This window comes from Ictalurus furcatus, chromosome 18 (assembly GCF_023375685.1).
Source record: "Ictalurus furcatus strain D&B chromosome 18, Billie_1.0, whole genome shotgun sequence".
NCBI classification, from domain to species: domain Eukaryota; kingdom Metazoa; phylum Chordata; class Actinopteri; order Siluriformes; family Ictaluridae; genus Ictalurus; species Ictalurus furcatus.
In genome coordinates, this window is record NC_071272.1 from 10,566,197 (window position 1) to 10,593,755 (window position 27,559).

At 39.2% G+C, this 27,559-nt stretch overlaps 1 protein-coding gene across 2 annotated transcripts in view; it reads right to left on the reverse strand.

Annotated features, from left to right (window-relative positions):
• The window catches only part of LOC128622106 (short transient receptor potential channel 5-like), a 104,394-nt gene that overhangs the window by 41,934 nt on the left and 34,901 nt on the right, over positions 1–27,559 (reverse strand). For both annotated transcript variants that reach the window (XM_053648339.1, XM_053648340.1), the window contains exons 3-8: positions 20,159–20,680; positions 14,204–14,540; positions 12,987–13,126; positions 10,450–10,772; positions 8,887–9,082; positions 5,690–5,899 (exon numbers count right to left, since the gene is read on the reverse strand). In XM_053648339.1, the coding sequence (XP_053504314.1) occupies positions 5,690–5,899; positions 8,887–9,082; positions 10,450–10,772; positions 12,987–13,126; positions 14,204–14,540; positions 20,159–20,680 (1,728 nt within the window). The remainder of the gene's footprint in view (positions 1–5,689; positions 5,900–8,886; positions 9,083–10,449; positions 10,773–12,986; positions 13,127–14,203; positions 14,541–20,158; positions 20,681–27,559) is intronic.

The following is a 27,559-nucleotide window of genomic DNA, read 5'->3' on the forward strand; positions in this document are numbered from 1 at the left end:
TTTCAAAATGCAGTTGGAGGATTTTCCGTAAAAAAAGGAACGTGGAATCCAGTGGGTCAGGGGCTTGGGCAAATGTGCCTCAAGAAAGCAGAAAGAAGAACCAACTTATTTTTGTTTAATTATTATTTGTGCATGCAGTTATTTTGTCACAATTATACAATGGGTCCAAAAGTTTAAGAACACCACTGAAAATGCTTCTGACATTCTTTTGTAGCACAAAGGTTAAACCAGATGATCCATGTTCGATCAAATCCATCAGCATGTCATCTGAACACGTGCTTCTATGGAAGGGATAAGACTCATGGAAAATCTGACCTTTTGTACAAAGGAGATAACATGGTCAGTATCACAAATTGCTTAAATTTAAATAGTGACCTAGTGTCACGTAATGGAGGCTGAAACAGAAGCAAGTGCAGGTTAGGTAGTTTAATACAACAGTCCAAAGGATAAGGCAGAAGACAATAATCATGAACAGGCAAGGGTCAATCGAACAGACAAACAGTCCAAACTAGGCAAGGCAAAGAGACAAGGTCATAAACAAGAGCAAGGTCGAAACCAGAATAAACAAACACTGTATCAAGACTTGGTAACGACAGAGACAGAAGGCAAGTGAACATGTACTTTGCAAAGAGTAAATGCATAGAAAGTCCTTTTAAACTGTGGTTGTGATTGTGATGTGAATTGTATGCAGGTGTGCGTGATTGGAATGAAGGTGAGTGTTCTAGGAATTGCGGTCCATGGCGGCCATGTTTGTAGGCCGCAGTGCAGGATGGGGAATGTAGTCACTGGTTTGCTGTGATATGACGCCTAGAAATTCTGTAACATCTTGAATATTGAATAGTCAATACTGAATATTGAACATGCTGCACATTTTTCCCTTTTTTGTTGTTTTTAGTATTTTCAAAATTCTAAAACTTTCTGTTTATTTCTAGTTTTAAATGAAAAACAAAAAACAAAAAACAAAACAGATTTTCAATGTGGTCTCAGACTTTTGGACCCCAATGTATTTAGTAGTCTACTGTAATCTTAAGAATCTTCATTTTTAAATTTCGATCTTAACTAGCTAGCAAGATATAGTACACTGTATTAACGAATTATAACAGTTCATTCAGCTAATTAGTTATGTAACAGCCAGATATCACCTTCAACTAATATAAATGTATAATATAAATATAACTATATAAATATGTATAAAAAATATGGACATCAGGCAATTTTAAACATCTACCTCACATGTACGCAGGATGGAACAAAATGCATCCACTTCTAAATTGGTTAGGACTTTAGTTAATTAATTTTATCTTCAGTAACAAGAAATATTGTTACAGATCTCTCTCTCTCTCTCTCTCTCTCTCTCTCAATCTCTGTGTGTGTGTGTGTGTGTGTGTGTGTATGCATACTCATGCACAGTTTCAATGTTTAAAATACTGAATGTATTATCAAATTATTACACACAATTTTTTATTTTGTGAATACAGTGTAGGCCAGTCATGTAGGAGTGTGATTGCCCCTATCAAGTTATGTACACATCTATACTTCTATGTGTTTTCAAATACGGTATTCTAGATATTGTCAAGATTGGTTGTTTTTTATGGCAGAATTGGAACTTTATATTGTCTTCTGTTACTTCAATGCTCTATCACTAGACAGTAAATTGATAACATTATGAAGTTACCAGTTATAAGGTTTATAACAGAAGTGTATATTGCACCTCCTGGTCAGGTGGAACTAGGCAGGACAAATACAGACCCTCATGGGAAATCTGAGCGTCTAAAGTGTTTATTTTAGTGTATTACACATGCACAGCCAACATTTGGTTTTGCAGCATCAAAATCACTGGAATATATGTAACTGTATCACTTTGAACTTTGGGATAGTAGGATTCATTGTCTGGGATGGTTGATGTTAGACTTCAGGACAGTACCAGGAGGGTAGGGGAAAAGGTCATCATTTCCTCCATAACCCTTCAACTCCCTTTTTAGAGCATCTGATTGACAGGTCTACCTTGTTGCCAGTGAAAAAGCAAATGCAAAGAGAATTGCAAAAGTGATTTATATTTGTCAAATTGGAGTGTGAGGATTCAGAAAGTACAATCTCAAATGTAACGATTGCAATTACCATTTCAATATAGCAGTATACCAGCTTAGACACTGAAAATTAAATGTCAAATAGAAGTTTAAGTTTGAGTTCATTTTAATTTTAGCAGCAATCATATAACGCTATGTGCAGAAATTTCTTAAGGCTAATTCTTTTGCTTTTGCTGTACACTGAAGACATTTGGATTTGAGCTCAAAAGATGAATATGAGACATCTCAGACATCTACAGCCATGGGAAAAAGAAAGTACACCCTGCTTCAATTCTATGTTTTTATTTAAATAACAATTGTGTGGTCCTCATCAACTTCAATAAACAAACAAATAAAAAGAGTAAAGCAATTTTCATAAACTGGGTGGGGAAAAAATAAGTACACCTTATAATTCAGTAAACCAGCTTTAGCAACAATAACTTGAAGTAAAATTTTTCTTTAGAGGTTTATCTGTCTCTCATGATTTTGGAGAAATTTTGGCCCGCTTTTCTTTACAACATTGATTCAGTTCGTTGATGTTTGAGGGCATTCATCTATGCACAGCTCTATTAAGAGCCGGCCACAGCATCTCAATTGGGTTGATGTCTGGACTTTGACTTGCCCATTCCAACACCTTTTTTCCCCAAGATTTTTTCTTCTTTAGCCATTTAGATGACGATCAGCTGGTGTGCTTGGGACAGCTGCTGGACAGAAGGCCTCACATTTGTCTCAATAATATTCTGGTATAAAGTGGAGTTCATTGTTGTCTCAATAAATGCAAGATTCCCAGGTCATCTGACTGCAAAACAATCCCAAATTATCACCCCTCCACCATCATTCTTGACAGTGGGTATGAGGTGTTTGTGGTGACTTGATGACCAAACATCTCCACCTTGGTGTCATCCAAAGGATATTGTTCCAGAACTTTGTTCAGATGCAATTTTGTATACAAAGTCATTGTGCCATATTTATATTATTTTTCCTAGCCACCCTTCCAGGAAAGCCACACTTGTTCACTCTTTGTCTGATTGTGCTATCATGAACATAAAGATGTGTTTAAACATAAAGACACAAAAACAACAGTCAGTGACATCACTAACAGCCTCCACAGGGCAGGGGTGAAGGTATCACAATCCATTTGAGGAAGACTTCAAGAGAAGAAATACAGAGGCCATACCATAAAATGCAAACAACTCATCAGCAGTAAGAATTAGAAGGCCAGATTGGAGTTTTATGGACTGTTGAGACCAAGATTAATCTCTACCAAAGTGATGGAAATGCCAAAGTGTAGAGAAAGAAAGCATACGCTCATGTTCAAAACAATGTCAAGCTTGGTGGAGGTAGTGTCATAGCTGGAACAGACTCATTAAACTTGATGATGTAACTCATGATGCTGAATAAAGTTCGAGGTCTACAGAAATATTTTGTCTGTCAATTTACAGCGAAATGCATCTCATTCTAAATAGCAGGAACTTCATTATGCAGCAAGACAATGACCCAAAACACACTGCCAACACAACAATGGACTTCATCAGGGCAAAAAACTGGAAGGTTTTAGAGAGGGCAAGTCAATCACCAGACCTTGACCCAATTGAGCCTGCATTTCACCTCCTGAAGAGAAGACTGAAGGAAGAAACCCCCAAAGCAAACAGCAACTGAAAGCAGCTGTGGTACAAGCCTGGAAAAGCACCACAAAAGAAGAATGCAACAGTTTGCTGATGTCATTGGGTAGTCAGCTTGATGCAGTTATTGTAAGCAATAAATATGCAACCAAATATTAAGTGTTGTTTACATTAATTTACTTTAAGTCTATCTGTTCCTATACTTTTGCTCACCTAAATAAATTAGGTGGTCAGACACCAAAGGTGCCATGTTCTAAGTTTTTGTTGTTGTTGTTGTTTTTAACACATCTAGATGTAAATATCAGAAAATGAAAGCTGAATTTCTGCTCTATTGTCTCATATTCATCTTTTAATACCAAATATAAATGTCTTCAGTGTATAGCAAAAACAATAGAATTGGCCTTGCATATGTTCATAAGGGAAATAGAATTGCAAACATGTTTAAATTAGCATTATACAATTAGCATTTAAATTTGAATGAAGCATGGAATTCAGTACATTTCCATGTTCTCTGAAATAGAGAGACAGAGGAGGCTAGAAAGTGTACACACATATAATGTAAATTATTGTGTGTTTTAAATGTGTACCAGAATGGGAGGATCCTTTTCTATAAGGTCAGTGTGGTGACACTTACTTTGGGAAAACCAATGCTTGCATTTTTGTACTCTGTTCAGATGCATTGGTAACCATTTCCTGCTAACTGCATTGTGGTACTAGACTTTTTGTTGTCTGTTATTTTAGTGTCAGTTACTACGTTTACATGGACAACAATAATCCAATATTAACCCGATTAAGACAATACTCTGATTAAGAAACTACCATGTAAACAGCAATTTTTTAATTACCTTAATCCGATTAAGGTTATACTCGAAGTAAACACAAATCGAATTAAGACATGTGGAGTACTCCTGTTTTACTTGCATTATCGATGTGTATTACAGACATGTAAACACCTTAATCACACTATTAAAGTCATTTGTCGGGAGGACACGATCACAAACTGCAGTGCTCAACCGTTTTACGGCAAACAAAAGAGCACGGCTGCGTCCGAAACCGCGTACTTACCTACTACAGGCCTATAGTAGGAGAAATACATGTATCTCGACTACTATAGAGTAGATAAGTACGCGGTTTGGGACACAGCCCACGGCTTCAAGCAGTTGTCTATTTGCACGTATAGCATGAAAATAATTAACCGCACTTGAAGCGTTCGTAAAAATTTTTAATAAAAACACCCAAAACTGTATACGGTACCATAACGAAGACCACCTGTATGTTAATACATGAAATTCTGGAGGAACGTCGGACAGCTTGGCGCGGTGACGTAATGACGTGTGCCGTTAATCGAACTATGTTCTATAACGTAAAACGGGAACATGAAAGGAATATTCTAAAAGCGACTCATGTAAACACCTTAATCACAGTATTGTCTTATTCAGAATAAGGTCAATAATTAGATTACTGCTGTCCATTTAAACGTAGTCAGTGTTGTTTGCACCTGGCTTCCATGTTAAATCATGCAACCCTAAGAGGAATTTTTTGTTCTTTATCACTCAGTGCATTTACATGGACAACAATAATCCAATATGAACCCGATTAAGATAATACTCTGATTAAGAAACTGCCATGTAAACAGCTGTCTGAATGTTCTCTCCATTTATGTACTAGTTCAGTTAGTTCCATATTACACTCTATTAATCTATTAAACTCCATATGAATTAACATGGTATACTCTCTATGTAAATCTTTATGTATAAGCTATTTGGTGTGTTGCATAATAAAAGCTATAACTCTAGGGGTTTTTTTTTTTTTTAGCTTTTTCTTTCTCCACCTATCCAGCTTTATATAAGACCTACATCGAGACATCATACTAACCCTGTGCTACCCCTCTAGGCCAGTGCCCAATTTTAGTAGTGACATAACACATTAAGGCTGTCTAGGCTTTGACCTAGCACACACCACCATTATCCATCAATGAATACATAACCTCTGAAGGCATACCGTGAACTCTTTGAGGTTGTCATGTTTGTGCTGTTCCTCAGGGGTAGGCTGTCCTCGACCATAGAAACGGCTGTGCAGCCAGACACACAGGTACCACATCGACTTGGGACTGGGGATGATGTTGAATGGAGGTGGAAGCGTCCCTCCTTCATCAAAGTAGCTCATCCACAGCTTGGTGCGGGCAAACTTCCACTCAATATCAGCATGATCCTGAATGTGGAAACAGAGTTAGATTGTTGAGTATTGTCACTCATTTAAGTTGCTTCATCAGTTGTTTGTGATCTGGGAGAACATTTTAGTCTGGAATCTGACTGAATTCTACATTGTTCCATCTTTCTAATTTAACAAACTTGTGTGTTATTAACATGATGAGAGAAAAAAAATTTATATACAGATGGATGAAGAATGAAAAACCTAAATAAATGAGTGTATCAAAATAAACTATATGGCCATACTTGACTTTTACACCCATATGTGGGTCTTCCCCAAACTTTTGCCACAAAGTTGGAAGCACAAGTATTGGATGTCTTATTTAGAATTAAGTAAAAGGCCCAAACATTTTCCAGCATGTCAATGCCGCTGTAAGTAAGGTCTAAAGTAAAGTCAGGACTAAATCTGGAATGGAATTTTCAAAAGTCACATATGGGTGTGACGGTCAGGGGTTGACAAACTTTTGCCAATATAGTATAAGTGCAGATGCTTCAGACCAGTGTGCTGCATATTACTATTAAGCAATAGCATAACAGAGCCACCTATTTTCCTTTGTCAACCGTCTCTGCATAGAATTATTACAGTAAAGTTGCAGTGTATAAATCCCCTCATCCCCATATCTATGTACATGACTCTCCAAAGGGGATATTTTTTCTAACTTTGTTATTTTTCTAACCTGAGAAAAGCCCATTTGAATTTTTACAGGCCATCAATATTTTTGGGCTAGAAAGATATGTTTACTAGTTTACTATGTTCAATTCTTGGGTCAATGCATAAGACCAATTTACAAGTGATGTAACCATTAAAATCAGATGTTTCAATGTTTTTTCCAGACCTGATATCATTTCATTTCAAATAAAGGTCAAATCAAAATAAAATATCTTATTCAGGTGTAGTGCCACCACAAGCCACCAGAATAACTTCACAGAGCCTTGGCATAAATTCTACAAGCCTCTGTAAGTGTATTGGATGTAAGAACACAATTCTTCGAAAGGATCAAGTTTGGATGATGGTGATGAACTGTCTAAGCTCCAACATCAACTGGGTTGCTCTTGTGCCCATTGAATGGGGCAATGCCCATCCTGAAGAGACAACTGCCATCAGGAGAGAAATGTTTTATTACATCATATAAATCAGTCAGAATAACTTTTGTATTGATTTGTAGTGACCTGTCGTCTAAGGGGACAAGTAGACCCAAATCATGCAAACACAGTCCACTCTCAGCATTACGGGAGCCTCATGATCCCCTTACTGTAGACCTGTACCATTCTTTTGGCCACATATGGACTCACAAATTCATCCAATCCATTTTCCATACCACTTGAAACGGGGTCGCTGGGGAGCCTAGAGCCTATCCTAGGGAGCTCGGAGCACAAGGCGAGAGACACCCTGGACAGGGTGCCAACCCATAGCAGGGCACAAACACTCATACACCCATTCACACACTACAGACAATTTGGGAATGCCAATCGGCCTACAACACATGGCATGTATTTGGACTGGGGAGGAAACCGGGTAAACATGGGGAGAACATGCAAACTCTGCGAACACAGGGCAGAGGCGGGATTCTAGCCCCCACCAGGCAGTGCAAGGCAAATCTGTTACCCACCATGCCCCCCTGGACTCACAAACTCATTGAGAATACAGTGAGTGAAGACTCCAATGTCCCTATGACTTTGTTACATTTTTGCACAGCTGAACTCTCATATGTGCAACTCTACTACAATAACCCACTGATCATATGCTGCTTTGACATTCTGACATGAAAAGTTAATGATCTTTTTCCTTACACTGTCACAAAGCAGCTTTACAAAGTGGGAAAATCTGGCATTCCACAGGCACTACCAAGATCAGGCTGTCCTTCCAAACTGGGCACACAGGCTAAAGGGCAATTGCCCACATATATAATAAATATTTATTAATACAGGGTAATACAGGTGTCACGAACTGTATTCTGGGAAGTGGAGTTTGTGGCCTGCGTGGACCAGAAAGCAGAAGAAAGTGGTTACTGAAGATGAATGAATAGAAGATGTATTAAAGGAATGTAGGTGGTATTTGTGCTGTGTAGCAATTCCACACTCTAGTCCTTCATGTTGTCCTGGATCAGGGCCCGATTGGCCTGTGGGAAGAAGCTCCTCCTCATTCTCGCTATGTTGGATTTCATAGAGCAGAAGCACTGTTTAGATTTAGCAGTTAAGCAGTGCTTAGATTTTTCTTTTACTTTTAGATTTTTTTAGGATATCTAAATAAGTTATTTAATTTTAATTAAATTCCTGTAGAAAGTCACTTCAAAAGGAGCAGAAACAATTCTAAAATACTTCAATTTTATGTCGCAACACAGCAAAAATGGAAATAATCACTAGGGTGTGAATACTTTCTGGAGGCACTGTACATTTAGATCATGAGCAAGCCAGAGGCAACTATGGAAAGAAAACTATGCATGGCCATCATAGCAACTGCCTGTGTACATTTCCAATCCCATTTACTTATGTCTTTCCCATACACCTAAATGCAGATGTCATTTTAGACACTGTTCTTATTGAACACAGCCAGATAAGCAGTCTTTATGACTGATGCTCCTACCAACCGTGCCCCAATAATAAACCATTTTTATACATCACAGAGCTTAGTAGGATGTCAACTGTTTGATTATATCATGCAGTAAGTCTGTGTAGAAGTGCTTGTTATGTTTCTTCACTCATTCATATTTTTCCTTTTTAATTCCTTACCAGTATGTGCATTAGAAAAAACTGTTAGCATATGGATCTGGCTAGTTCTTGATATCAGGCTCTTTCAGTGCACTTCATTGCTTAGCAAAAAAATGACAAACTAAAAATGACAACTATTGATTTAATTTCATGCATGAAACAAGACCATTGCTGGGACACTAAACAACAGGCCAGTAATAGAAGGTGAGCATAACACAGAACTAATGTAATAACCTTCTCTAGAAGTTCATTGTTGACTGTCATTCTTACAGTACTTACAGCAATGAGCTGGTAGGAATTGTTCATCATAGCTATGAGCATGTTAAGCAGCACCACCAGTGAGATGACATTGTAAGTGCCAAACATAGTGGCCCCAACAAATTCTGTGAATTCGTGCCGAGCTTTCACGTTGGTTACGTAGAGGCTGAGCAGACCAAACACAGACCAGAAGAGAGACTGAAGTGTCTCAAATAACCTAAATGGAAAGGATAGAAAAAAGAGCTAGCCTGAGTGATAGAGAGAAAATGCAGACAGACAGACAGACAGATACACCCACACACCCACACACACACATACACACACACACACAGACAGACATTCCACTCAGGTAGGCAAAATAAAAAAGAGAGACAGATCGGTCTCTGTATGATTCAAGGACAAACATGAAACATCAGATGAGATTTGTCACCAACATCATTATTCAATGCGGGTTGAAGGAAAGTGGGAGACTGCTGACTTAAAGAAAATACAAGTGAGTGATGGTTCTTCATTTTTTTTTTAAATTACATTTTATTCCCTCCCAGGACCATGCATTCTGTCTTCATTGAAATCTCCTATATTTTTGAGCATGCTTTTCCCACAATACCTGAGGAGTGGGTTTTATATGGTGCACATATGATCACATCTTCAGACCTCAGCGTCAGTCCTCAACCATAATAAAAGGCTTGTCAGGTCTCATACAGTTAGGCATCGGGCAAACGGCCTCAGACATAAAGGCATTGTGTGAAACGGCCTCATACATAAAAGCATTGGGTGAAACAGCTTCAGACATAAAGGCATTGGGCAAAACAGCCTCAGACACAAAGGCATCAGGCAAAACAGCCTCAGGCATAGAGTAAAGGCACTGGGCAAAACAGCCTCAGACATAATTGCATCGGGTAAAACAGCCTCAGACATAAAGGCATCGGGCGAAACGGCTTCAGGTGGAAGGTTCGCATTACCCCGCTCCCAAGTGATGTCAAGTCTGCACGTGGTTTGGAGGCAGTTCAGAACGGTGGATGCAGACAAATGGGTAGAGACAGAAGGTAAGCCATACCTGATATACTTTATTCTTCCTTTTTTAAATTAACTGTTACATTGATTAAGTTCTATACAGAAGAGGATATTTCCCACTGCAATTATTTAGTATTATTTGAGGGTTTTATTTGCACATTTAAAAAGTTAGCTAAACAAAATGTTGCAACTAGCTAGGTTGAATGTTGGTGAGTTAATTTTTATAAGTGCAAAAAAATTCGTAAATAATACTAAATAATTGATGCCGAATGAATAGATGCTTTTTTGTCATATGTCACATGAGAACTGATGCTGAGGTCTGAGGATGTCTTAATATGTACACTGTAGTTTTATTCTCTCTGAGAGAGGTTGAAAGGTGATACACTATCAGTAGTTCTTCTGTAGGCCTATCTGGTAACATTTATGGCATTTGTTCTGATACAAAATTTCAAACATCAGAAAAATCTCGTTTCATAACTAACTTTCAGTTGCACTACAAACAAAGGATGTGCCTATTTTCTTTTAATAAAGAGGAAATTTAAGGATGTCCAAGACGCTTTCCTCACTCACGTGGAGAAGGCATTGTTCTGCTTCTCACAGCGGATGCCTTTGCAGTGGTTTGGCTCATCGGCTGCCTCAGTTTCATAGTAGAAATAAAGCTGGTTGAGACCATTAGCGAAGGCCAAGAGCACCAGGCAGTAGATGAAGAGGAACTTGAGTATATCAAGCAACATTCTGCCCAGTGAGATCTGCAGTGGACCCAGGTGAGAATTGGCTGTGAAAAGTGAGATGAGCCGAAGCGAGCTGAAGATGTTGGCAATGGCAAACAACGCTTCTGCAATCAGTGTTGGGTGCCACATCTCCCACTCTTCACGAGGACGGGAACTGTTGTACTGTCACAGACCCCCCCAAAAAAGATAGTCATAAATTAAACCGTAATAGGATATGTTAGATTTTGTTTTCAGAACAAAAGTGTTCAATTCATTCAGTAAACTACAGATAAAATAGGTACACTATATGGCCAAAAGTTTGTGGACACCTGACTCTCACATCCATATGTGCTTTTTGAACATCCCATTCCAGTTTCAGTCCCCCTATTATAACCTTCACTTTTCTAGGAAAACGTACCACTAGATTTTGGAACGTGGCTGCAGGCATTTGTCAGTTCAGCCACAAGAGCAGTATTGAGATCAGTCACAAAAGGCCTGGGGTGCAGTTTGCATTCCAGTTCATCCCAAATGTGTTAAGTGGGGTTGAGGTCAGGGCTCTGTGCAGGCCACTGAAGTTTTTCAACTCCAACCTTGGCAAACCATGTCTTTATGGACCTCACTGTGTGCGCAAGGGCACTGTCATACTGGAACAGGTTTGGGCCTCTTAGTTTCAGTAAAGGGAAACTGTAATAGTACAGCACACAAATACATACAGTGGGGGAAAGAAGTATTGAACGCATCAACATTTATTTCAGTAAATATATTTCCAATGAGGCTATTCACATGAACTTTTCACCAGACTTTGGTATAAACTCAAGAAATCCACACATATAAAGAAATCCAAACATTTAAGTCCATAAATGAAGTTATGTGTAATAAAGCAGAATGACAAAAGAAAAAGCATTGAACACGCTAACTGAAATTTATTTAATACTTAGAGGAGAAGTTTTTGTTTGTAATGACAGCTTCAATACGCTTCCTGTATGAAGAAATTAATCAGCTGCAGTATTGAGGTGTGATTTTGGCCCATTCTTCTAAACATATTATCTTTAAAATCTTGTTCAATTGGATTCAAGTCAGGTGATTGACTTGGCCATTCTAACACCTTGATTTTTTTTTCTCTGAAACCAATTGAGTTTCCTTTACTGCATGCTTTGGATCGGTGTCCTGCTGGAAGGTCCACCCAAGTCTCATCTTCATCATCTAGGTGGATGGCTGCAGATTCTTCTCAAGAATCTCCCGGTAAAGGGCTCCATTCATCGTTCCTTCAATTATGTGAAGTCTGCCAGTACCATGCGATGAAAAAATGCTCCACAGCATGATGCTTATACCTCCAAATTTCACTGTTGGTATAGTGTTTTCAGGGTGATGTGCAGTGCCATTTCTTATCCAAACATGGTGTGTAGTATGAGAGCCAAAAAGTTCAATTTTGCTCTCGTATGACCAGACTACACTCTCCCTGTATTTCATAGGCTTGTCCAAATGAGTTGTAGAAAACTTTAAACAAGCTTCGACATGCCTCTTCTTTATTAATGGAGTCTTTCAGGGTGAGCGTGAGCAGTGGAGTGCATTGCTTATTGTTTTCTCTGTGACTAAGTGTTTCTGGAGCTCTTTCCAAGTGGTCCTTGGCTCTTGGGCTACTCTTCTGACTATTCTTTTGACTCCCTGGTGAGAAAACTTGCGAGGAGCTCCTGTGCGTGGCCGGTTGATGACAGTGATGTTGCTTCCACTTGCAGATAAATGTCCCAATGGTGCTTACTGGAGGATTCAGAAGTTTTGAAATACGCCCGTATCCGATTCCATCAATATGTTTTGCAACAATAATGTTGCGAAGGTCTTGGGAGAGCTCTTTGCTTTTACCCATCATGAGATGTTTCTTGTGTGACACCTTGGTAATGAAAAACCTTTTTTATAGACCATCAATTTACTAACCCAGCTGATATTAATTTGCACAGATAGGAGGTATAATTACTTATGGATTTCAGCTGGTTCCTTGCCTTGGAGAACTGCTTTTTCGTAGCATATTTAATACTTTTTTCCTGTGTCATTCCACTTTATTACACATAACTTTATTTATGGAATTCTTTATATTTGCAGATTTCTTGAGTTAATACTGATGTCTGGTGAAAATTTCATATGAATAACTTCACTGGAAATATATTTATTGAAAGAAATATTGACTTGTTCAATACTTATTTCCCCCACTGTACTATACAATTGTGTGCTTTCAACTTTGTGCCAACAGTTTGGGGAAGGCCCATATATGGGTGTGATGGTCAGGTGTCCAGAAACCTTTGGCCATATGCTATAGTGTATCTCTGATTAGTTAAACATTATAATTTACAATTTTATCATTTTAGTTCAAATTTCATATGTGAGATCATCTGGGGAGTTTACCTTAAAGTAGGCCACCATTTTGAGAGATATAGTGGCTAGGTAGAGAGAGTTCATAGCAAAGTCCATCAGGTTCCACCAATCATGAACATATTCAGTAAAGCCTCCATCCCACATCTCTTTAATCTCAGCCCAAATAAAGCCTGCAAAGATGAGAACAAGTGTCTGTGTAATGGTATTCAGGAATGTCACCATGAAGGTTATACTTAAAACACCTGTATATATCCAGACCAAGCTGCTTTAAGACAAAGAAATTGCTCTGTTTTTTTCTGATTTTACCTGTCCTCATGAAATGATGAAAGATTTGACTGAATCATTTTGAGCCTGCCTTTGATTCTGCTTCTGAGTTGCCAAGGAAAGTTATCAAAATACAAAACATTGTGACTTGACCTTGAAACATAATTTTCTCTGCATTTGTCCTAAAACTAATAAATGAATTTACAAATAATTATTGAGTTTCTATTGTTATTTGCTTCCTAAAAGTGATTCCTTAACCATAAGTTTCTGTTTTCTACTTGAGAAAAGTTATGCTCATTAATGCTGCACTAAATTACCATTAAGCAAAGTTCATGTATACACTTTATGTCAAAAGCATCTATACACAATTTCAAAATCAAGTGACCGCACCTGCTAAAATTTAAGGTCCCATTAAGGTCACTCTATACTATGAAACATTTTCATTATAAAATATCTGATTGTTCAAGTGTGAAAAGGACTATGGCAGCAATATTCCTTTAAACCAGAGTTAGTATTCAACATATAATATGCATAATTATCATGTTCATGTGCAAGATGCATATGCAGTACTGTTTTACCAGGGTATGTTAGGGTTTGTAGAGTTTGTGGGTTTATGATTTGTATATTCATAAAAGATTTTTTTTTTTCTGATGAAGGTAAAAGTGCCATCATGTCAAGCAGTTTATTGTTCATTACAGAACTTTTTGTGTTTTTCAAAAGCACTTTTGGGTAACTTTAAGAAAAATATGTTAAACTAAAAATAAATATTAAGACATGTGTAAAACATGTAACACACAAACTCTTTACACTGAACAAGGTATTTTTAGCAACTTCTATAAGCACAAACAAGCATTCAGATACTGGCACTGGGCAATTAGGTTTCTAAGATGTTGAACAGACAGACAGACATGGGATGCCTGAATGACTTTCAACATAGTACCACTACAGAGACATACATTATATTAATCAACAGGCATCCTTACCCAGAACCCAAGGTAGGATCATCCATTCCACAATGGTGGGTGGTGGACCCTGAACATGCAGGTCAGTTTGCACAATGTGCTGTGAGGCCAAGAGCAAGAGGAAGAGGAAGGTCAAGTATGAGGCAGTATGACAGATAAATTTTATGAAGGGTTTCTTGATAAAGAGACCCAGTGTGCTCTTTGGTGCCAGCAGGTAGATGATGGAGAAGACAGGAAAGAGTAGGCCAATGGTGAAACATGTGATCAACTTCACCACCCAGTGACGTCGCCGCCATCCAGGAAAGCCATCGTACCACAGTGTGGCCAGTAGCTGCTGGCAATTGGGTTGAGCCACAAACTGTATCAGATAAAGACAGAACACTTAGTTATACAACACTCAGTAGTACTATCAGAACAGAATAATCTACTGAAAAAACAAGAAATAGCTGGGACAGCACTGCTGATGTCGATTTGTTTTTAAAAGATAAAAATGCAATAAAATTGTAGCTGTATTTACTAATATATATTAATTATATATTGAATGTGCAATATAAAATCAGTTTCACTCCAGTTAATATGCAGTCAGGGGAAAAAGAATGTACACCTTCCTTCAATTAAAAGTTTCTAGTTATCAGAGCTTAAATAGCAATTGTGTAATCCTCACCAACTTCAATAAACAAACAAATAACCTCACGTGACAACAGAAAAACACACCAGATTTCAATATGTAGTCATTTTTCCCCAAAAAGTAAACCAACATTCAGAACACACACACACACACACACACACACTTAATAATAATAGGTATTTATAAGGATTAATAAGGGCATCACATAGAGTGGCAATTTAAGTAGTCTGCAATCATGTTTAGGGAACGTAGGACAAAATTAAAGCTGCAAGCAGCGATGAACGATCCCTCGCACCTGGGTGTACATTGGGGCTGCTCTGCCAGGGGAATGCCATTCCATTTTTTTTTTTTAGCAGTTTTTAGCACTTGTATGTTGTTAGGTGTGCATCACGATGTAAAACATGTAATTTCCTGTTGGCAGTAGGTGGCACTATGACTATAACTGAGTATTGGCATGTAGGTGTCTTCAGGCGAGGATTCGTATCAAACATGTGAAGTTTTGGGAAGATTCAGCATTGTATGTTTGAGTTGTAACAACTTCCTGTTTAAAAGCAGTAATAGCAAACTTTAGCATTTAGCTAAGTGTTGGTAGAATGTTATAACATGTTGCTAGCATATTTTGTATATGTTACTAGGAACACATTAGTGTAAAACATGTCACTTCCTGTTGCCAGCAGGTCGCAATATGACTATAACTGAATATTGGCATGTAGATGTCATCAGGGCAGTATTCGTATGAAATGTGAAGTTTGGTGCAGACTGAACAATGTATGTCTGAGATAGTGAACAATGTATGTCTGAGATAGTGTAAAAACTGTTCATGTTGCCAGCAAGTGGTGCTATGACTATAACTTAATAACAACATCCTTTTTCATGGCGAAACATCAAAATTTGTGAGACCACCATGCCCACGCTGTGCAGAGAAAACTCAAAAGCAGGCCTTTAGATGAGAATCACCGAATATGATGTCAATCGTTCATTAAAGTATGAGGCCTGGAAATGGCAAAAAAAAGAGCAAAAAATTGAAGGAAAAATCAAAATGGCTGCCTTCCAGTTGAGTTTAGACCGAATTTTGTAAATGTAGATAAAATGCGCCTCGCACATTGTTGAAATTTTGTAGGTGGCGGTATCAAGCCATATTGCAACACTCAATTCTAGATCCCCTATGAGATGTAAAATTTCACAATTTCTGATGCTTCTGCAAGGGTTAGTGAGTTTTCAGGTAAGTTTAGACCCTCTAAAATGCGATTCATTTCATATTGAAATTTGTCAGGACACCACGGACACACCCTTCAATGAAAACTCAAAAGCTTTGCAACTTCGCATTGCCAAGGCCTTTAGAATAGTCTGACTTAACATGATGTTGATCTGCTGAAATCTCAGGGAGGAGATTGTTAAAGTATGCAGCCTTTAATGGTTGTTGGCAGTAGGTGGTGCTATGACTACAACTGATTATTGGCATGTATATATCTTCAGGCCAGGACTTTTCTAAAACATGTGAAGTTTGGTGAGGATTGAACATTGTATGTCTGAGGTAGTGTAAAACATATCACTTCCTATTGCCAGCAGGTGGTGCTATAACTATAACTGACTATTGGCATGTAGATGTCTTCAAGCCAGGATTCATAGAAACATGTGAGGTCAGATTGAACATTGTATGTCTGAGTTAGTGTAAAACATGTTACTTCCACGCCCACACCATGCAGCAAAAACTCAAAAGCTTTGCAATTTAGCATCATCAATGCCTTCAGATGAGATGGAACAAATATGATGTTGATCTGCTAAAATCTCTAGGAGGAGTTTGTTAAAGTACGAGGCCTGGAAATGGCAAAAAAACAGAGCAAAAATTTAAGAGAAAATCTAAATGACGGACTTACCGATGAGTTTAGGACAGGGGTTCAAGAGAAGTTTTAGTACGTATTGGCATGTTACATATGTTTACCAAACTTCGTACAAGTAGGTGACACGTAGCGCGACCGCACATTGGTGAAACTTTTGGGGTACGTTTAGGCCCTCTAAAATGCGATTCATTTCGGAAAAGAAGAAGAAGAAGAAGAATTAAAGCTTCAAGCAGCGATGAACGGACCCTCGCACCCGGGTGCACACTGGGGCTGCTCTGCCAGGGGAATGCATTCCATTGTTTTAGCACTTTTTAGCACTTACATGTTGTTAGGAGTGTATCATGATGTAAAATGTATCATTTCCTGTTGCCAGCAGGTGGCGCTATGACTATAACTGCATATTGGCATGAAGATGTCTTTAGGCTGGGACATTTATCAAACATGTGAAGTTTGGACTTCCTGTTGAGTTTAGGGTATGGGTTCAATAGAAGTTTTTGTACATATTTGCATCTTACACATGTTTACCAAATTTCGTACATTTAGGTGAAACATTGCGCGAGGCGCACATCGGTGACATTTAGTAGGGGGCGCTATCGAGCCATTTTGCCACACCTAAGTTAAATGACCAAAGAAATTTATCATTTTTGCCAGTAGGTGGCGCTATGACTACAACTGAGAATTGGCATGTAGATGTTCTCAGGCCGGGACTGTTATCAAACTTGTGAAGTTTGGAGCAGATTGGACATTGTCTGTTTGAGTTATAACAACTTCCTTTTTCATGGTGACACATCGAAATTTGTGAGACCGCCACGTCCATGCCATGCAGCGAAAACTCAAAAGCCTCACAATTTAGCATCGTCAATGCCTTTAGATGAGACTGACCAAATATGATGCCAATCTGATTAAATCTCTAGGATGAGTTTGTTAAAGTACGAGGTACGTTAAAGTACTGTTGTGTTTTCAGATATGTTTAGGCCCCCTAAAATGCGATTCATCGGAGAACGGACGAAGTAGAAGAACAAATGGAGCAGATCCAATAGGGCTTCGCACCAGTGGTGCTTGGGCTCTAATAATACACTGAGCAGATCCAATAGGGCTTCGCACCAGCGGTGCTTGGGCCCTAATAATAATAATAATAAACAGAGCAGATCCAATAGGGCTTTGCACCAGCGGTGCTCGGCCCCTAATAACATTAAACGGAGCAGATCCAATAGGACTTCGCACCAGCGGTGCTCGGGCCCTAATTAGACAACCCAGTCAGACCTTGGAAACTCTTTTTTTTTCCATGTGTGTTTTGCTACCTCAACTGTGAAACCACAATGACACATACAGTGGGGGAAAGAAGTATTAAACACATCAGCATTTTTTTTCATTAAATATATTTCCAATGAGGTTATTCACATGAAAATTTCACCAGACATCAGTATTAACTCAAGAAATCCGCAAATATAAAGAATTCCATTAATAAAGTTATGTGTAATCAAGTGGAATGACAGGAAAAAAGTACTGAACACGCTAAGAAAAAGCAGTTCTCAAAAGCAAGGTAAGGGAAGGAACCAGCTGAAATCCATAAGTAGTTAGAAAGTAATTATACCTCCTATCTGTGCAAATTAATATCAGCTGGGTTAGTAAATTGATGGTCTATAAAAAAGCCTTTCGTTACCAAGGTGTCACACAAGAAACATCTCATGATGGGTAAAAGCAAAGAGCTCTCCCAAGACCTTCACAACCTTATTTTTGCAAAACATATTGATGGAATCATATGCAGACGTGTTTCAAAACTTTGGAATCTTCCAGTAAGCACCATTGGGGCCATTATCCACAAGTGGAAGCAACATCACTCCATCATCAACCGTCCACGTACAAGAGCTCCTCGCAAGATTTCTGACCAGGGAGTCAGAAGAATAGTCAGAAGAGTAGCCCGAGAGCCAAGGACCACTTGGGAAGAGCTCCAGAAACACTTTTCTCTACACCATCGTCACAGAGAAAACAATAGGCAATGCACGCAACCGCCATGGCCTCTATGCATGCTCACACTACAAGATTCCATTACTAAAGCATTACTAAAGCACTAAACTAAGGCATGCCAAAGTTTAAAGTTTGCTACAACTCATTTGGACAAGCCTATGAAATACTGGGAGAGTGTAGTTTGGTTAGACGAGAGCACAATTGAACATTTTGGCTGTCATACTACACACCATGTTTGGATAAGAAATGGCACTGCACATCACCCTAAAAACACTATACCAACAGTGAAGTTTGGAGGTGGAAGCATCATGTAGTGGGGCTGTTTTCATCGCATGGTACTGGCAGACTTCATATAATTGAAGGAATGATGAATGGAGCTCTTTACAATAAGATTCCTGAGAAGAATCTGCAGCCATCTACCAGATTGGTGAAGATGAGGTGGACCTTCCAGCAGGACAACGATCCAAAGTATGCAGCAAAGATAACACTCAATTGTTTTCAGAGAAAAAAAATCAAGGTGTTAGAATGGCCCAGTCAATCACCTGACCTGAATCCAGTTCAACAAGATTTAAAGACAATATGTTTAGAAGAATGGGCCAAAATCACACCTGAATACTGCGGCTGATTAATTTCTTCATACAGGAAGCATCTTGAAGCTGTCATTACAGACAAAGGCTTCTCCACTAAGTATTAAATAAATTTTAGTTAGCGTGTTCAATACTTTTTTCCAGTGTCATTCCTCTTTATTACACGTAACTTCATTTGTGGACTTTAATGTCTGAATTTCTTTATATGTGTGGATTTCTTGAGTTAATACCAAAGTCTGGTGAAAAGTTCATGTGAATAGCCTCATTGGAAATATATTTACTGAAATAAATGTTGACGTTCAATAATTATTTCCCCCACTGTACTTTCATTTGTACTCTATCTAAGTGTCCATAAAAGTTTCTTGAATAGCACTGTGGATGTGTTTGGACCAATATAACCCTACTGTGTTTTGTGCTTCAGGAAAAGCAATAGTTTGACTGTAAAAACATACCAGAAATGATAACTTTTGGTGTTACCACTCTTTTAATTAGTTAACAGTTGTTATTATTATTGTCATAACCATATTTATTACAATGTTTTTCAACATTTTCAAGATGTAGTAATGTTCTGGTTTTATTTGCAATTTTGATGTTTGGTGTGTTGTGGTATGTCTGTGTGTGTGTGTGTGTGTGTGTGTGTGTGTGTGTGTGTGTGTGTGTGTGTGTGTGTGTGTGTGTTTGTGTGTGCGTGCGTGAATGGAGAAATATTGTAAAACGCGTTGTAGAACCACTAAGGTTAAAAGGCGTTATATAAGTGCAGACCAGTTACCATTATATCACATGGACTTGTTGAAACTAACAACTTTCATTGCCACTATTATTTACAAACCTCTGGCTTTATACCAATGTATGACTGGTCAAGGAGGATATTACGTTCCTTTCAAAAGTTTTCCTCCTACTTTTCTGCATCCAGTGCCTTTCCCAAATAACTTGCAACCTACACTATAGTTACCTCTTTCTGGTGGTACTTGATGGCCAGCTTGAGCTTGGCCAGGTCTCTGCATTCTCGGGGGTCCAACTCTTCACTGTGGTCATCACGGTGGTTGAGGATCGTCTCTAGCTCACGGGAACTTCTTGCTTGGTCCAGCAAGTCTTTAGCAAAGAGCTTGCATTGCTGTGAGAGCTCCTCATACTCCTGCCGGAATTCATTCTCCACCTTGCTGAGCTCCTTCAGCTCCCAGCCTAGACGGAACGCTGTAAGAATAGGGTCCTCACTGGACAAAGCAATGAGTGAAGGACTCGCCAGTGTCTTGTAGATGTTAAGTCGGGAGCGTGAATGCCGCAGACTGTCCACCTCTGAGCTGGACACACACTCGACACAGTCACAGCGGATCTGGTGTGGCCGTGGTACGGTGACCTTGCGCTGGACAAGTAGTTTGATGATCTCATAATTGTTGGTGTGTGCAGCCAGCATGATGGGAGTGATATCAGGTGTGAATTCTGAGAACTGGGTGTCCATCATAAGTGCGGGTACCTAATAATAAAGAATATTAACGTAGTTATACATACCACAATTTTTTTTTCTTGATCCCTCTTCTTAGTAATCTCAAGATCTGGAAATAACAAATAGTTTTCCAATAGTTTTCCAAAAGAAATCATGAGAAAACTACATAGTAGGCCTAAAGTAATCTAAAAATCATAGAATTTTTATAAAAAGCATAACAATTATTGTCAGAAACATAATTTTGTGTAGTATTCAACTTACAGATGGGTCTATAAGTATTTGGGCAGTGATACAATTTTTGTCATTTTGCCTCAATACACCACCACAGTGGATTTAAAATGAAGCAATCAAGATTGAAGTGTTGACTTTAATTCCATAATTTAGGAGCAAGTACAGAGAATACCTGATCACCCTTTGACTTTTGCTTAGACTGCGGTACAGCCAACAACATTTGAGCAGACTTTAAAAAGTGTGGCTACACCCCGATCCTGGCCAATTGTTCTTGGGGTATTACGGACATTATAGTTCATTGGTAATTGTTGAGAAAGAAGCCTTGCATGTGCAGGGTCAAGCCATGTCTCAGTTAAAAATAAAGTCCAGATTATGTGATACAAAGAATCATATAGTATAAACATTTTACACTGAAGACGTTTGGGTTTGAGATCAAAAGATGACTATGAAATGATAGATCAGAATTTCAGCTATCATTTCCTGATATTTTGATGTGTTAAACAACTTAAAACATCACACCTTTGGAACAGAGAGTCTTAAAGTAAATTAAAGTAAACAACACTTAATATTTGGTTGCATATCACTTGCTTGCAATAACTGCAACAAGCCGATGACCCACTGACATGACCAAACTGTTGCATTTTTCTTTTGTGCTGCTTTTCTAGGCTTGTACTGGTCCAAAGAATCTGGTTCCAGAACTAGGCAGACTTTTTATAGATGGTTTCTATCAAAATCTAATCTGGCCTTTCAGATCTTGAGTGTTATCAGTGTTTTGTATCTTGAAGTAAACCTGTATTTTACATTCATGAAGGTGTCTCTTGATTGTAGACTTTGACAATCATATGCCTACCTCCTCGAATGTGTTCTTGACTTGACTAGATGTTGTCGTGGGTTTTTCTTTGCCAATAATTCTGTGATCATCCACGTGGTCTTCTACGATTTGTGGTCTTCCAAGCCTTTTGGTGTTGCTGAGTTCACCAATGCATTCCTTCTTTTTAAGAATGTATCGAATTGTTGATTTAGCTACTCCTAAAGTTTCTGTGATCTCTCTGAAAGGTGTGTTGATTTTTCAGTCTAATGATGGCCTCCTTCATTTGCATTTACTCTTTGGACCCCATATTGAGAGCTCCCATAAACAGCTATGCAAATTCAACACTTGGAATGAACTAAAGACCTTTTATCTCCCTAATTTGTCAAGAAATAACAAGGAAACAGGCCGAAACTGTTTTTCTGTCAATTGTCAAATTACTTTTTAGCCTGTTAAAATGAATGGACTATGTAAAAAAAAAAATGGCTGAAATTCCTAAATGGTTAATGCAATGTTTCTGCTAAACCTCTCGAATTAAAACTGAAAGTCTACACTGCAATCACATCTACTTTATTTCAAATCAATTGTGTTGCTGTACAGAGGCAAAATTACGAAAATTATGTCACTGTCGAAACACTCGATAGTATTTTTTTTTGTAGTATTACTCGACATAGTAGTATTTAGATAGTATTACTCGACAGTAAATTTATAATAGAACCAACAATACCAAAACAAATGATGAACCAAAATACAAAATCAAAATAAATGATGTTTACATACAACATTAACAGCATATTACAAAAACACTAAAGTATTTATGGATGTTCAGATATACATTCATGAAGTATTCATAATTTACATGAGACTAATTTGGTGCAATAGATTCAGAGAAATTGCTTTCTAAAAAAATTTCTATGTTGTTTTCAATGAAACTGTCCATGCTTGAAAACTCAAAAAAGGTACTTACACTATTGAGTATAAGAGTGTAAAGCCAGTTTTGGAAATCTTTTATCTTTTATTTTGAAGAAATAAATCTCTCCAATAAAATGAAATACTATCCCATATAAATGTCAGGTAAAATAAAAATACTTAAAATATGTTGGTATAACTATTCATGAATATCTTGAAATGAGATTCATGTTTTATGATGACACCAATCCTATTAACTGTTAGCAGAACAACCATAAAAGCACATTACAGAAGTAGAAAAAATCTTGTTCTGTAAATCTTAACAGGTCTCTACATTTCCCTTTGTTTGCATTTTCCCAGTAAAACATTTTGTTTTTATGAAATTTTTAATTAATTAGGTCATCTCAGTAAAACAGGTGAAAATTAAAGGTTTCTTGAGATACACTATATGGCCAAAAATTTTGTTAATCCCAAAGGTGTTCACTGGGGTTGCTGTCAGGGCTCTGTGCAGGACACTTGAGTTCTTCCACACCAGCCTTGGTAAACCATGTCTTCATGGACCTGATTTGTGCACAGGGGCACTGTCATGCAGGAACAGTTTTGACCCACTTAGTAAAAGTGAAGGGAAATTGTATTACTACAGCATGGAAAGACATTCTATGGGCAACAGTTTAGGGAAGGCCACAGTAAACACAATGTTTTATCTTATGACATCAATAACTTGAGATTCTGAGGAAACCATTTTACTGAACTAGCTAACATTGAAAAACAGGGTAAATAAAATATTTCACAGGTCCTTTAGGGCTTACACACACACACACACACACACACACACACACACACACACACACTGATCAGCCATAACATGATAGGTGCAATGAATAACATTGATTATCTTGTTACAATGTGACCTGTATAGGGGTGGGATATATTAGGCAGCAAGTAAACAGTCAGTTCTCAACACTGATGTGCTGGAAGCAGGAAAAATGGGCAAGTGTAAGGAGCTGAGATACTTTAACAAGGGCCAAATTGTGATGGTTAGACGACTGATTCATAAGAGGCAGGGCTTGTGGGGTGTTCCTGGTATGCAATGGTTAGTATTTGCCAAAAGTGGTCCAAGGAAGGACTAAGCTGTTCTAGCAGCACAGCACAACCTACACAATATTACACAGGTGGTTTAAATGTTATGGCTGATTTATATATATATATAGCGATTGTTATTAATTATTATTAATTATTAGTATTATTAAGCGATTATTCACCCAGGCGAACAGTAACTGGTAAGTGTTTCTTTCTGGTTTTTTTCAGTTGAAACTAGTTTTAGCACCGATTGTCAGACAGAAGCTGTAACTGCGCTTCCTTGTTGCTACGAGCTGTGTACATGTTGCTAGATTAAAGCTAATTCCAGTATTCATATTCGTTTTCATTCGTTCACGCGACTACTCTTCGTTTTGCTAATCAAAGAGGCGTGCTCAGCTGTGAAGAACTGCAGTATTTAAGAAATAAGAAACGCTGAGGCGGAAGCATCAGCCCTTGTCGTGTGAAGACCAAGCTCATGTAAAGACCTGCTAGTCTACCTGCGCAAGTCCACCGAGCAAGGACACCGACAAGACACCACTCATGCTGCTAAGTATACTCCCCCCCCCCCACTTTATTCCTCTTGCTGTTTACCTGTTTACACATTAATATGTGTCATCAGTTTATCCCTGTTATTTGCCACAGGTGCAGACCGCGGTATACTCCCAGAAAAGTACGCAACTTTGACAACCTACGCTCTCTGAATGTGGCCTCTGCAGATTCCCTCTCATTCTCAATCGGACTTTGGAACTGCCAATCTGCCGTCAACAAGGCAGATTTCATTCCTGCCATTGCAACCCACTCCAACCTCAGTGTGCTGGCTCTGACTGAGACCTGGATCCATACTGAGAACACTGCCACACCTGCTGCCCTAGCCTCCAACTTCATCTTCTCCCATACCTCATGTCTAAACAGACGAGGCGGTGGTACAGGTTTGCTTCTCTCCGAAACATGGAAATTTACCTGTCTTTCTCCCTCTTGCTCCTACACTTCCTTTGAATTTCATGCTGTTGCAGTCACTGATCCTGCCAAAATGCACTTTCTTGTTGTTTACCATCCTCCAGGTCAACTGGGGAAGTTCACTGATGAATTTGACATGCTACAGTCCACCATCCCGGATGATGGAACTACTCTTGTGGTCCATGGTGACTTCAACATTCATCTAGACAAGCCACATGCAGCTGACTTTTTTGCTCTCCTTCCCACATTTGACCTCAAGCAGTTCGCCACACCAGCAACCCACAAAGCTGGCAAACAGCTCGACCTCATCCTCACACGTAATTGTACCACACACGGTCTTCTCATTACTCCTCTCCACACCTCTGACCATTTCTCTCCCCTCACCCCCTTCAGTGTCTCCATCCTCTATCTCTTTTCATCGCAATATTCGCTCCCTTTCCCCCTCACACTTCTCCTCTGTTGTCACAACCTTACTTCCCTCTGATAGACACCTCTCCTCACTTGACTTAAACAACGCAACTGACATGCTATGTTCCACCCTAACATCTTCTCTTGACAGCATTTGCCCCTAACCTCCAGACCTCCTCACACATCACCCTGTAGCCCTTGGCTCTCAGAAGCTCTGCGTAACAACCGGGCCAAACTAAGAGCATCTGAAAGGAAATGGCGTAAATCTAACAATCCAGCTGACCTAACCAATTACTAAACACTTCTCTTTTTCCAATAACATCTCCATTGCTAAAACCACATACTACCAAGAGAAGATTGGCAGTTCTCCCAACACCCGCACTCTCTTCAAAACCTTTTCTTCTCTTCTCTGTCCCCCTCCTCCCCCTTCCCCTACCTCTCTCACTGCAGACAACTTTGCCACTTTCTTTTCCAACAAGGTTACATCAATCAGGAACCAGTTCTTAACCCCAGACATGCATAGACCGGCTCCTCCTCCATGTAACTCCCAACTGACTTCCTTCTCTCCCCTCTCAGAGACTGATGTCTCTAAACTCCTCCTCTCTAGCCATCCCACAACCTGTCCTCTTGACCCTATCTCTTCTCACCATCTTCAGTCCATCTCTCCCACACTATTACCTGCACTCACACACATCTTTAACACATCCCTCTCTACTGGCACATACTCTACCTCATTTAAGCAGGCCCGGGTTACCCCACTGCTAAAAAAAAACATCACTTAACCCTGCTGTGGTTGACAACTACAGACCTGTTTCCCTCCTCCCTTTTCTTTCCAAAACTCTTGAAAGAGCCGTTTTTAATCAACTCTCCAATTTTCTCACACAGAACAACCTCCTGGACACCAAGCAGTCTGGCTTCAAAAGCAATCACTCCACGGAGACTGCTCTGCTTTCCGTCACTGAAGCCTTATGACTAGCAAGAGCAACCTCTAGATCATCTGTCCTCATCCTACTCGACCTCTCTGCTGCTTTCGACACTGTGAACCATCAGATCCTCCTGTCAACTCTCTCCAGCGTGGGCATCACCAGAACGGTTATGCGCTGGGTGGAATCCTATCTCTCAGACAGATCCTTAAAGGTACTGTGGAGGGGAGGTATTTCTGAAACTCAGCAATTCACAAGCGGCGTTCCACAGGGGTCAGTTCTGGGTCCACTGCTCTTTTCTATCTACACTACATCAATGGGGCAGGTGATTGAGTCTCATGACTTCTCATATCATTGCTATGCTGATGACACCCAGCTCTTTGTCCTTCCAGCCTGACGATCCATCCGTCTCTGCACGTATTTCTGCTTGCCTGTCGGACATCTCGGTCTGGATGAGGGAACACCACCTTAAGCTCAACCTGGCAAAATCTGAGGTTCTCGTCATCCCAGCCTGTCCCTCACTCAACCACAACCTCACTGTATAGCTCGGCTCAACCACATTCAACCCAACCAGGACGGTCAGGAACCTTGGGGTGATTCTCGATGACAGCTTGACCTTTACAAACCACATCTCAACAACTGCACGGTCCTGCAGGTTCATGCTGTACAACATCAAGAAAATCAGACCTACCACACCGAACAGGCTACACAGATACTAGTCCAGGCTCTTGTTATCTCAAAACTGGACTGCTGCAACTCACTACTCTCGGGCCTCCCGGCCAGCTGCATGAAACCCCTCCAAATGATTCAGAATGCAGCAGCACGCCTCGTCTTCAACCAGCCCAAGAGAACCCATGTCACACCCCTCTTCATCTTCCTCCACTGGCATCCTATAGCCACCCGCATCAAATTCAAGGCATTGATGCTCACATACAAAACCTTGTCTGGAACAGCACCTTCCTACCTCAACTCCCTCCTGAAGGCTTACGTGGCTCAAGGTCCCTTTCAAGAACGTTCAAACTAACTGTTCCTCAGTGGTGGAATGAACTTCCAACCTCAATCCAGACCGCAGAATCTCTCACCATCTTCAGAAAACAGCTAAAAGGCTAAAATAATAAATAAATAAATAAATTACTCTGGCACTTACACTTCTACTCTGCATACTTCTTCTGGAACTCAATTAATGGATCTTGTATGGTAGCACTACTTGTATTGTTCTCTGCTTGATATATCGCTTTGCTTGTATTTTCTTATTTGTAAGTCGCTTTGGATAAAAGAGTCTGCTAAATGAATAAATGTAAATGGGTGTGTATATATATATATATATATATATATATATATATATATATATATATATATATATATATATGTGTGTGTGTGTGTGTGTGTGTGTGTGTGTGTGTGTGTGTGTGTGTGCATATATGCAGATACAGATCAAGAGCTTCAGTTAATGTTCATGTCAAACATCAGAATGAAGAAAAAGTGTTAGGTCACAACAAGACCTCAGAAAAGTTATTGATGCTCATCAGGCTGGAAAAGGCCAGACAGCTCCACAGTTAAACAGACGGTGTACAAATGGAGGAAATTCAAGAC